Below are 12,898 nucleotides of genomic sequence, written 5' to 3' on the forward strand. Positions count from 1 at the left end.
ACTTTTCATTAAATATATTATGTAGTTAAACAACTTCTTATTGGGTTGCATTTATGCATTTATATCTATTATCTGTGTGTATATCTTTTATCAAAACAGTCACTTGGCAAAGGAAAAAATAAAGGTTGGCTATAACAACAATCATCTAATCTTGTATTTCAAAAAACAATCATAATAAGGAAAGCACCTCAAGCATTACAAAAACTGACTGATGCTTGACAGAGATGATGTACTGTAAATCTACATCTCTTGTAAGGACAAGATTAGTTGAGTTATAACCAGTAATTGCAGTAAATCCAAAGCAGCTGTTAATCAAACCTGCTGGAACACAAATGGATTGCAGGATTATGTTAATTCCTCTTGAAGACTGACGTAAGTCACTGGGCTGCAAATGGAAACTTGCACCTTCATGTTATATTGCGTTTAACAGTTGCCTGTGCAATATTTTAGCCTAAATATACCAGTGTTTCCCAGGCATGCTTCGGTGGAGGTGTGCGTTGGCTTCTCGTCAATAAATGACTTTGGTTAAAAGAAAGGTGAGTAGTCATTTTTCTAAACAAGCTTGATTGCATGCCTCACTGCATGTGGCACATCACAATTCACAAATATGTTGCTTTCTCAGTATTGATGCAACAATCAATTATGCACTTTGCACTTTATCTATTTGAATTTGTAGATTTCAACTACAGATTTCTTTAATCATTAAATCCTTTGCAATAAATGAGTGCCATCAGAATGACAGTGCAAACAGCAGATATTTTAGCTGAAAGCAATGATTTGAAATGAAAAACATTCTTTTCATTTTTCACTTCAGAAGATGTTAATTGATGCACCGGAGTGGTGTGGATTACTTGTGAATCACTGTGACGTTTTAATCAGCTGTTTGGACTTCACCCATTCACTGCTGAGAATCCGTTGCTGAGCAAGTGATGTAATGCTACATTTCTCCAAATCTGTTTTGATGAAGAAACAACTGATCTGCATCTTGAATTTCTTTACGTACGCTGGAACTATTAGTCTTACCTTCGCACCAGGGATTGAAGAGCATGTAGACGTCTTTGTTGGGGTCATGCGTGGTAGTTTCACCCGTCTTATGACACTGCGTTGTAATGGTCAGCTTGTACTTTCCGATAATTGCTTTGACGGGGGAGTTGATGGACAGCCTGATCTGATTGACATTCTGCCCCACGATTTTGGCCTCCCAGCAGTCGTCTTGGAGCTCGTCCACCAACGGGATGATGATGTGAGTCTTCTTTGACACCTGCGGGAGCGGCCCTGAATGACGACGTGATACATATGGTTTAAGGAGAGGCTCAACTGGCCTTCAGAAGAGTGTGATGAATTCAGTTTCAATTCCTGGTAAATTATTACACAAGGGAGGATTCTAGCTGAATCAATTCCAAACACAACTATGCTGAAATCAGGGTTACTACAGTTCACTAAAACTAAAAAAAGTACCGTTAACTTATTGTCATAAAAATTACAAAAACACAAAAAAACTACTAAAACTAAACCTGGTTGAAATACTGAGTCATGCACACAAAGTTCATATAGAGTTCATATAACTTTAAGACTCACATATACGAATCCTGTTCCTTCCTCTTTCAATTCTTTTTATTAATAGCTAAAAAAGTCATGCATTAAATGTTTACATGTCAGATGTGAAATATGAAAATGGCTGTCTAAGAAAATAAGTGCACATGACTTCAGCGGAAAAGAAAAGTCAAGTTGCTTTTTGATGGAACGCTACTTTCATGATCCAATAAATTCCTGTTTTAATCTGAAATTAGGAAATAAGATGCAATGTTAATCTAACCACTTCATTTAGTTTGAACAATTGGGTTATCTTGTTATCAGTGTGCAGTGGTTTGTATTGCTTCAAAAATGTATGCCTTCTTATCTTTCACTCTCTCATTTCCTCTCTCTGCACCAGAGGTGAGATGTATCGCTAGGCGCGGTTTGAGAAAAATTTCAAACACGTGTTTTCACTCTTATCAGAGATGAATAACAGGCTTTGATGAGCACTCCTGTCATGTTTAGCAATATTTATAAAACACAGTTACAGTAGAAAGAAAGACAGCATTTTAAATAACATATCTTAGGTTTGTTCATGAGCATACATGTGTATAGGGGGCCTGGGGCTAGTTGTCACACTTAGTTGTTGCTCTGGTGAATATCTCTCATGTTCTGAATGTCGAATACCTTGAGGTTTTAACAACAGCTTTTCGAATATTTATAAATATACAGTTTATTAAAAACTGGTTGACACTAAAGTGGGGCATTTTGTCACAATATATGGGGTATGTTGTCACAAAAGAAACTAGCTGTTGATTGACATATGAAATACAATGTTTATTAAATATGGAACACATTTATTTGAAATAGGAATATTTAATGTTACATTCTTTTCTATTCTAATATTTACAATATAAACTATTTAAGATGGCATTTCAGCAACATTTAAACAATAAATACTTTATGTTGCTGAAATTCCATCTTATATTGTAAATATAAGAACAGAATATAACATAAAACAATATAAAAATATAAAATTAACATATTTCAGATTTTATTTTTCCAAACAAGCTTTGTCCCATTGTGAAAACTTGCCCCATTTTGTGTCAACCAGTGTTCAATAAACAGTGTTCAATAAAATACCAGTGAATACTAATACTGTTAAAAATTAACATACAAAATAAAAAGATCAGATAAAAGCATGCATTTGTGTAATTGAACCTACTAACTGAGATGCTACACCACGCTCACCTGTCTTTAGTTCCAGGTGAAGTTTATCTGTGTTTGGGTTGAAAGGTCGTGAGAAGTCGAGCTCCATTTGGAAAGTCTGGCCTCTGCGGATGATGAGCTGGTCGCTGAAGTATTGATCCGTGTGATGCTCCTTCTTGTTCCGATCGGATTTCTGGCTGAGCAGATTCACAGAACGCACCGCCAGAGTCAACTCTGATAAGAAAAGATGGAGAGAAGAAAAAAAGATTGAGTTTGAGTTTTCAAATATCATGTCAAACAATCAGTCTGCATGAGACTGAGCTCTTTACCATCCAGTTCTGTATCTCCGGTGGGGGTCACAGGAGACGTGGGGCCTTCGTTCTCTCCGTTTCTAGCAACCACACCATCCGTGTCACTGGTCACATCATACGAGCTGTTCTGTCGCTGGAAGCAGCACGGACAAGCTCTTCGAAGCCAACGGCGGCATCCGCTCTCTTTCTTTGTTTTGGACTCGGTGTTGCTCTCTGGGACGGCATCGCCATTACTGGCAGAAACACCGTGGAAACGGCCGACAGAGGAGTTATCTCGGATTGACAGTCTTTCACCTGGCATCCTGGAAAAATTCATACAAAATTATTAGATGAAAAATGGTGTACAACCTTGGAATCAGCAGACAATATATGATGAACAATGCACTTGTTGATAATGATTAATAGGTGAAGTGGATGCAAATGAGAATGAATGCAAATGAGATCTCAAGAGTCAAGAGTGATAGTCATAGCCTTAAAATAACAAAAACAAGTTATATACATATATGGGTGTAGCTTAAAGAAACTAAGGTGTGATATTTTTTTTTTGACTGTGGTTAACACAAGGCCCTTTGCCTTGTTTCTGTTCTCTAGCAATGCACATGTGACTAATTAGCACTTTTTGAAAATGAAACAGACTTTATAGTTTGCATGAAACAAAAATCACACGCATGCATTCAGTATGAATCACACATAAAAGCATAATGCAATAATTCCAGTCAAACCTAATACAAATTAATCAGCATACTGATTTTATTAAAAGAATAACTCATTAAATGCATACCATAATAAAAGTTATTTATTCTATATTTTCTCATTCATCAAGACATCGTTTGCCCAAACTAAAGATTTTTTACTCAATACTGGTTTAATAAAATGCTAAATAAATGGTAACTGGATGCAACTTAAGGAATTACCAATTAACTTCTCCAAACTACCATTGGAGAAGTTAAGCACTGCATAGTGTATATGGTTTCCAGATACTATTTTGTAAGAACGTTTGCCAAATATTTATTTTTTCACCCTAGTAAAAAAAAGTAATAGATTTAAAATGCAGTTATTTTATACTAAGTATAGTTCAAGTCTATTAACATATTTACTGACATATAGCTCAAGACTTACTGATATTAAAAAAAGGTAATTAAACTTCATTTGGAGTACTACTGTACATAAAGCCCAAAATATGTTTTAATGTGACTACTGATGAGGGTTGTACGATCTTTAAATAATATTGGTTATTTAAAGTGTACTTAAAGTATACTTGCAATAATTCCACTTCAGCACAATTAAATATACTTAAGTATATCTTTAGCTGGACTTCACCACTACTTCCGCACATTTAAAGTGCATCAAGTATAAAATTAGTTGTTCCAATTTAGCAGACTTCAAATATACCAGTTTAGCATACTAAAAGAACAATTACAGGGTATTTTTTATTAAGTACATAATATGTAAATGTATTTGTAATATACTTAGCATGAAATAAATGTACACTACCGTTCAAAAGTTTGGGGTCAGTAAGACTTGTAATAGTCTTTAAAGAAGTCTCTTATGCTCATCAAGGCTGCATTTATTTGATTAAAAATATAGAAAAAAAACAGTAATATTGCAAAATGTTTTTACAATATAAAATAATGTTTTTTTATTTTAACATACTTTAAAATAGAATTTATTCCTGTGATGAAAAGCTGAATTTTTATCAGCTGTTACTCCAGTCTTAAGTGTCACATGATCCTTCAGAAATCATTCTAATATGCGGATTTATTATTAGAATGATCAATGTTGGATAATATCAACAGTTGTGCTGCCAAATATTTTTTGGAACCTGTGATTTTTTTTTTCCAGGATTCTTTCATGAATAGCAAGTTTAAAAAGTACAGTGTTTATTCAAAATATAAATATTTTATAACAATGTAAATTATTTATTATTAACTTTTAATAAACTTTTAATTATTAACTTAATACATCCTTGGTGAATAATTTCTAAAAAAAAAAAAAAAAAAAAAAAAGAAACAATAAAAATGTACTGACCCCAAACTTTTGAACGGTAGTGTATATTAAAAACATTTTAGTATATTAATTTTCCCCAGGGCAGGAGATATTAAATTACATGCTAGTTTGCATCTCCACGAACTAGAAAGGCTTTAAGAAATTTTAATAAATTAAACTAAACATCTAAGAGAAAATAATATAGCAGCATTAGCATAAATATTATTAAAATAATCATTATTAAAACAATTCATAATGTTCATAAACAATTCATAATGAAGGACAATAAAAAATACAGAATATGTTATGTTATAAAAACATTTTAACTGATTTTTGCTTGATTGGCCAAGACATTTTATAGGAAAGAGCATTGCAGAAGTATATTTAGAAGTTATAAATAAATAATACACATATGTGACCCTGGACCACAAAATCATAAGGGTCTGTTTTTTGAAACTGAGATTTATACATCATCTGAAAGCTAAATAAATAAGCTTTCCACTGGTGTATGTTTGTTGTTTGTTAGGACAAAACAAGATTTGGCTGAGATACAACTATTTGAAAGAAATCTAAGGGTGCAAAAAAATCAAAATATTGAGAAAAATCGCCTTTAAAGTTGTCCAAATAAAGTTCTTAGCGATGCATATTACTAATAAAAAATTAGGTTTTGATATATTTATGGTAGAAAATTTACAAAATATCTTCATGTAACATGATCTTAACTTAATATTCTAATGATTTTTGGCATAAAAGAAAAATCAATAATTTTGACCCATACACTTATTTTTGGCTATTGCTACAAATATACCCATGCTACTTATGACTGGTTTTGTGGTCCAGGGTCACATATATTAATTATATTAGCATTTCAGGAAAAAAATACCTTGTAGGACTTACTTGATACTTGGTTGCGACTACATAGAAAATAAGGAACTTTCGCTCTGCCAGTAATAGTTTAAGAAATTTTTACTTAGTCAGACCTTACTTGGCAATACAGTGATTTTACTCAAGGTTACATAATCAAAAATTCAGCAACATGAAAGTCAACATGAAAAGGAAAAGTCCCCATACATCTGCAATTCTTGTTACAGTAATTGCCTGGTCATAAGCCATAAACTTAAGCATGCTGTTTAAACATACAGGAATACCACTGACAGATGTGACTCAGATCGCCATGAAAATATTATTCACAAATGATCAGTGATCACTAGCGCTTTTTGGTACAGAAAAGATTAAATCAAAACGCTGATGTTGCATGTGGATTCGTTCCCAGTGACGCTGAATAAACACTGAAAATGAGAACCATGTGTTTGCGCCAAACGGCCTTGTGCTCTCCTTCATCTCTTCAACATGTTTTTTCTTCTGTTTTCTCAAGACGTTTTTCACAATCACCAAATTCCAAACCCTCAACAACCAGCTGCCCGTATTTTTGAGACTTGTTGCTTGAAGCAGACACGCAGTACCTTCTCAAGTGTTTCTCCTCAACAGAAATTACTTTAAACAAACAGCAAATTGAGACATAAGTATTGTTCGCGTCAGACCCCAATAAACACATTTTAAAACTCTAAAGACAAGTAAGATCTCAAACAGTTCTCAGATTTGCAATCCAAATTTACAGATTTCAACATGAACTCAAACAGACCAAATGATCTGACATTCATTTCATAGCTCTGCTCTTACTGTATGACAAATATTTACTCCATTGTGTTTCTTTTTTGATTACTCCTAATAAATGGATGTGATACTTTAACCAAACTTTTCTAAGTTAGAGCTTGTTTAGGTCTCTTTAGCTATAAAGAGGCATGTTGTTGATCTGTTAACCTCCTATATTGTAAGCAATTTTAGCCATTTTGCTGACTTCCATCTGATTTAGCCACTGAATTAGACCACTTTTAAACATATCCACTGTTTCATGACTGCATGTTTGGCTGTATTTACTTTTCAGTTAAAAAAATGACCAAAGGTTTACCAGTACAACACAGTCAAACACACATAGATCTGCTCATAAGTTTACAGCTGTATATGTGAATATGATCAGACCAAGAATGTGTGCTATGCAGCTCTGGATGACTGTTAGCCACTGAAGACTGCAGACTGTGAATACTACATGAATACTACAGTTACGGGACAGATCAGACCAGACGACAAATGTGAATGCAAATAACATCTTGACATGTTTTATCCAATTAAAAAACATGGATTCATGATGAGGTAAGATTGATGTCATTAAATCTTTTAACAAAGCCTGATGAGTTGCTTCAATTTAAAGATTCTCTTATGAGCAAACACTCAGTCAAAGACTTTGTTGAAGCAATTCTCTTTGTTCAACCAATGAGCCACCCTAAACACAAGACTCATGAGGTCACAACCTCTATGGCCCTGCAGGCACAAACTGAGTCAGTAATGAGAGGTTTAGAACTGTACAGGAATGAGAAATCACTAATTTAATGTCTTAATTGTTTCTTTTAGACAGAAAAAAGACTTTTGCTTTTGCTTTCATGTGCCTCGTCCAGACTTTCCGAATAGATATTAACTATAACATACAAAAGTCAAGACAAACGTCTGATGGTTTAGCATTAAGAAATTAAGCCATAAAGAATAGCATTGTCATATGTGAGCCTAGACCACAAAACCAGTAGCACTGGTATATTTGTAGCAATAGCCAACAATACATTGTATGGGTCAAAATGATCGATTTTTCAAAAAATCATTAGGATATTAAGTAAAGATCATGTTCAATTAAGATATTTTGTACATTTCCTACTGTAAATATATAAAAACTTAATTTTCGATAAGTAATATGCATTGCTAAGAACTTGATTTGGACAACTTTAAAGGTAATTGTCTCAATATTTTGATTTTTTTGCACCCTCAGATTCCTGCTTTTTAAATAGACCAAATATTGTCCTATCCTAACAAACCATACATCAGTGAAAAGCTTATTTATTTATTTAGCTTTCAAATAATGTATATATCTCAATTTTAAAAAATTGACCCTTATGGTTTTGTGGTCCAGGGTCACATTTTACAGTTGTAATGGAAAACTAAATTTTATTTCCTAAATACCATTTTTTTTTTTTTTTTACAGTGGTGATTATTTCTTTCATTATATTATATTATTATTTTATATTTTTATACTCATTTATACTTTTATATTAGTTTTGTTATTAAGTACTAGTAGTAATAATAACTAAAATATTACAATTTAGTTATTTCATTTATATATTTACATTATAATATTTACAATACTTTATCATGACTCATATTATTATTTTTATTGTTGTTGTAATTATATAAACAATGATACATAAACACAACATTTTGGCCAGTTTGTGCAGCTCTAAACTGTTTACAAAAAAAAAAAAAAAAGACAGAAAAAAAATACTATCTCAGCCTTCCCGCTTCAAAATTTCAAGTTTAATTTCATATTTCTACACCTATTTTTTTTTTCCAATTTACAAACATGCACAGCAACCCTGGATTTTAAATCACATTTTAAGTCACATTTTTTTATTTGAAATGAAAACATTTATGAGAAACATCTTAACAATGTTTCCATTTAACTGAAACTCAAGTCTATTAAAAAGCAACCTCAAAGCATTTAATTTTTTCACTGAGTGTCTTGTATCATGAGACGCCGCAGGGATTTATGGATATTTAGAATGAATCCTTCAAGTATACATAGACAGCTATGATCAGAATGCTAGAATGCCTGACCTTAACGCCTCCAAATGCCCAGGCTGCAGCCTTTCTCACATCTGCTCACGCTAAATCATGACTCACCGTGACCTATGACCCCAACATACTAATATGAGTTTTCCAAAGATAAAACTAGCATTTATCTATATATACAGATGCTATACTACCATTCAAAACCTTAAGGATAGTTACATAGAATGATTTCTGAAGAATCATGTGTCACTGAAGACTGGAGTAATGATGATGAAAATTCAGCTTTGCATCACATAAATAAATTGCATTTTAAAATATATCCACATAGAAAACAGTTAATTTAAACTGTGATAATATTTCACATTTGCATTTTTGATCAAACAAATGCAGTCTTAGTAGAGACATTTAAAAAAAAATCCTACTTTGAGAAGTTTGGGATTGGTACACGTCCACTTTTGCAACTCTGAGTATGAGGTGTAAGGTCTCCAGCACTTGGTCTAAAGCCAAAGACTGAGCAAGCAGCTGGCAAATATGTGCACATGAGAGGGGCAGCTACTGATCTACTCGACCAAGCCGTATTTAGATTTAAAGTGACAGATCACCCAAAAACAAGTTTTACTCTCATATGCCCCAAACCTCTTATTTCTTTCGTAAAGCAAAAAAGATGCTATACCGAAAGCTGAGTGCACAAGAAGTGTGTGCTCATGTGGGATCTCAGAAGGCACCAAATTATTTAAATTCCACCACAAGGTGTAATTTGGTGTGACCACCACCCACTCGGTTTATATGAAAACGTCCCATACAGTTGCATAATAAGCCGGAACCATAGCAACACAATAAACAGCTCAATGCATACTTGTGACACCTGAAGGAGTCATGATGTGACACGTGCATTTCGTCATTTCTATGATGCAAAACATGAAAAAATAAGAATGACTGATTGGAAAAATAACATGACTTTACATGCTGTTCTTACATCAACGCAAATAGATATTTAAGATAAATTAGTTCACCACGTTTGACTTGAGCAAGCAGAAGGAGCCACCTAGCAACCCAGAACATATTGTACATTTACTTTATTTGCACCACTGTGATTCACATGGTTGTGTTAATCCATTTGTGTATGTGCTGATTTTGGCAGTCAAAGCCAGATTGTTCAAATCAAATGCAAACGGGCAGAAATAGGCAGATCAGACTGACAAAATTTTTATAATGCCTATAAAGACTGAAGGCACAGGGAACACACGCATCTTAAAGGAAAATGTCATCACTTTCTCTGTTTATTCAATAAAGTTAGCATTTCTTCTTTTGTGTTCCACACAAAGTAAGTCATACATGTTTGAAACGCCATGGAGGTGAGTAAATGATGACAGAATGTTCATCTCTTTTCGACAATCACCCTGACCAGTTCACTGGAATAGATAAAATCCTTATTTGACTCACACAAATGGCTAGCAAAAACATTAGGATGCAGCAGACCCAAGAAATTGGATTGTGATATTAGTAAATAAAACAGAAACACGTAAAACAGCAGGATATGCTATGAAATGTTCACAAGCTCTCTCATTCCCAACTTATATATATTAACTATGTAAAGAAGTTTTCATTTAGTTCCCCACCCTTCTAAATCAAGCACAGCTGGCATTCATAAGCAAAAACATCTGGAAACATGCAGTTAGTACTGTTCCCAGTTTTAACTGTGCTTCTTGCTAAAACTTAAGAGATGCATGTACCATAGATTCAAAAAAGCATGGCTTCGGTCTAAATATTCTATGCAACGTATATGCTTAAGGCATAATGAACAAATAGGCTACATTAGTAAAGAATAGCTGTGGCTTCTATCTGTGGTTTTACTTTCTCGGAGTTCACACATCCAGACATTCAAACGGAACTACAGACATACTGAAATAGTCTACTTTATAAATATCAACACAGACAAGCCGTTATAGTTTGTATAATGACGCTATTATTATCTTTAGAACCTTACAAACTTGGAAGAACATCGGCGTGTTTAATTTTACGTACCCTGAAAAGCAAAGTTTAGCTTCTCTCCACAGATCAAACAGCACGATTGCATGACAGTAAGTCAGTGACACACGAAAGAATAAAAAGTTTAGACTTACTTTTCTTCACGGGATTCCGATAGTGTTCTTTAAATATATAGGAGTCAAGAATGCAATACGCCTCAACACTCTTAAGACAGTCAAATCGACACTGACCAAATTTCGCACGCTCCAGAGCTAATAACAACACCCCCGCCCCACAAAGCACACACCCCCCTTACTCTCTTCCAATGGCTAGATCTTATGCTCAGTGTCCCAAATTGACTTACATTTTATTAATGATCGAATATTTAAATATGAATAGTTAATAAATACATAGCAAAATTAAAAGCCGATTTATAGTTTTATGTGAGCTATGAATGGAAATGTTAAACATTTAATGTGATTGTTCATCGTTCACACCTACTGTACAGTTATAAGCCTTGATATTTAACTTTCTAAATAGTTCTTGATGTTTCTAACATTACAAATTCTCCATAAATTCATAGAGGAAAAAAAGACCACAACAGTCATTTCATTTTTAACCCTAAGAATAGTCTGGGGAAGTGAAACTGCAAGCCATACACCACTTTGCGTTTTAAATTTACTAGGCAAACACTATTACATTTGGCTTTATTTAAGATGCTTATATCTTCCTTAAAAAGACGTTCACCCATAAATGAAAATTCAATATTAATTTATTCACCCTCAGGTCATCAAAGATGTAGGTGATTGTTTTCTTTAGTAGAATATTAAAAGATTTTTAGCTGAAACCGTGTGATTCATACAATTGAAGTTAGCGGCTAACGGTACATGTTTTTCAAAAAAAAAAAAAAAAAAATAGCAGGAACACAAAATTAATACCCGTGACTCCTAACGATATTTTGAGGTCTTATGAAGCAGAATTATTGGTTTGTGTACAAAACTGAACATTTTACGTTGTATTCACATCATTACCTGTAATCCAGAGCTTCCTAGCAAACGATTCGGAGTGATGGTTCACGAATGAATCATTCGCTAACCGGTTCACCACACTCGGACTGAATCATCTGAAACAGTTTGCGACTCCAGCAGAACAGATCTACAATTACTTGATCAAAACATACTTTCGGACTTCTGACAGTCAAAATGAGCCAAAAATATGATATGATCTTATGATGCTGTTTTTGGCAACTCGTTGAGCGGCGTTTCAGTCACTGAACTGAGGAAACGGTCCCGGTGTTCTGCGCATGCGTGATCAGAATAGTTGAATGAGGGGGCAAAACGAAATTATTTATTTATTTATTATTATTTTTTTAATCAGTTTATATGTTTTAGACATGTAAAACATCTACGTTTAATAACATCATTATTGGGTAATACGTTTTAATAATATAATTTTATACCTTACGTCATTATGTAATTACGTAAACGAACTAGTGAATTGAATCATTTCAAAGGAACTGTCCAAAAGAGCCAGTTCGCGGAAAAGAATCGGATTTTCCCAGTTGTCTGAGCCTCTGGATTACAGGTAACCTAATAATTTTATGAATAATGTTAAGTTTCTTGCATAGACCGATTGTTTCACTTCATAAGACATCAACGTGTCATCAAGAGCCACGTGTATTAATTTTATGTTTATTTTTATGCGTTTTTATTCTCAGATATGGGCAGCCATTGACTTATGAATCACCAAGGACCACGGTTTCAGCTAAATGTCTTCTTTACTGAGGTCTTATGAAGCAGAATTATTGGTCTGTGTACAAAACTGAACATTTTACTTGGTATTCACATCATTACCTGTAATCCAGAGCCTCCTGGCAAACGATTCGGAGTGATGGCTCACGAATGAATCATTCGCTAATGAACCGGTTCAACACAATCGGACTGAATCATCTGAAACAGTTTGCGGCTCCAGCAGAATAGATCTACAATTACTTGATCAAAACATACTTTCGGACGCCTGAGGGTCAAAATGAGCCAAAATATGATATGAACTTATGATGCTGTTTTTGCCAACTCGTTGAGCGGCGTTTCAGTCACTGAACTGAGGAAACGGTCCCGGTGATATGCGCATGCGTGATCAGAATAGTTGAATGAAGGGGCAAAACGAATTTTTTTATTTTTTTAAAGCAGTTTATATGTTTTAGACATGTAAAACATCTACGTTTAATAACATCATTA

General features: G+C 33.8%; 1 protein-coding gene across 1 annotated transcript in view; it reads right to left on the bottom strand.

Moving 5' to 3' along the window:
- Window positions 1-10,951, bottom strand: part of tgm1l1 (transglutaminase 1 like 1) — a 28,148-nt gene extending 17,197 nt beyond the window's left edge. Inside the window, exons 1-4 of the mRNA XM_051136520.1 lie at window positions 10,817-10,951; window positions 3,054-3,337; window positions 2,767-2,958; window positions 1,024-1,275 (exon numbers count right to left, since the gene is read on the bottom strand). Of these exons, the coding sequence (XP_050992477.1) occupies window positions 1,024-1,275; window positions 2,767-2,958; window positions 3,054-3,336 (727 nt within the window). The 5' untranslated portion in view covers window position 3,337; window positions 10,817-10,951. The remainder of the gene's footprint in view (window positions 1-1,023; window positions 1,276-2,766; window positions 2,959-3,053; window positions 3,338-10,816) is intronic.
- Between the last annotated feature and the right edge of the window lie 1,947 nt (window positions 10,952-12,898).

The sequence above is a fragment of the Labeo rohita genome, chromosome 2, assembly GCF_022985175.1.
Source record: "Labeo rohita strain BAU-BD-2019 chromosome 2, IGBB_LRoh.1.0, whole genome shotgun sequence".
NCBI lineage: Eukaryota > Metazoa > Chordata > Actinopteri > Cypriniformes > Cyprinidae > Labeo > Labeo rohita.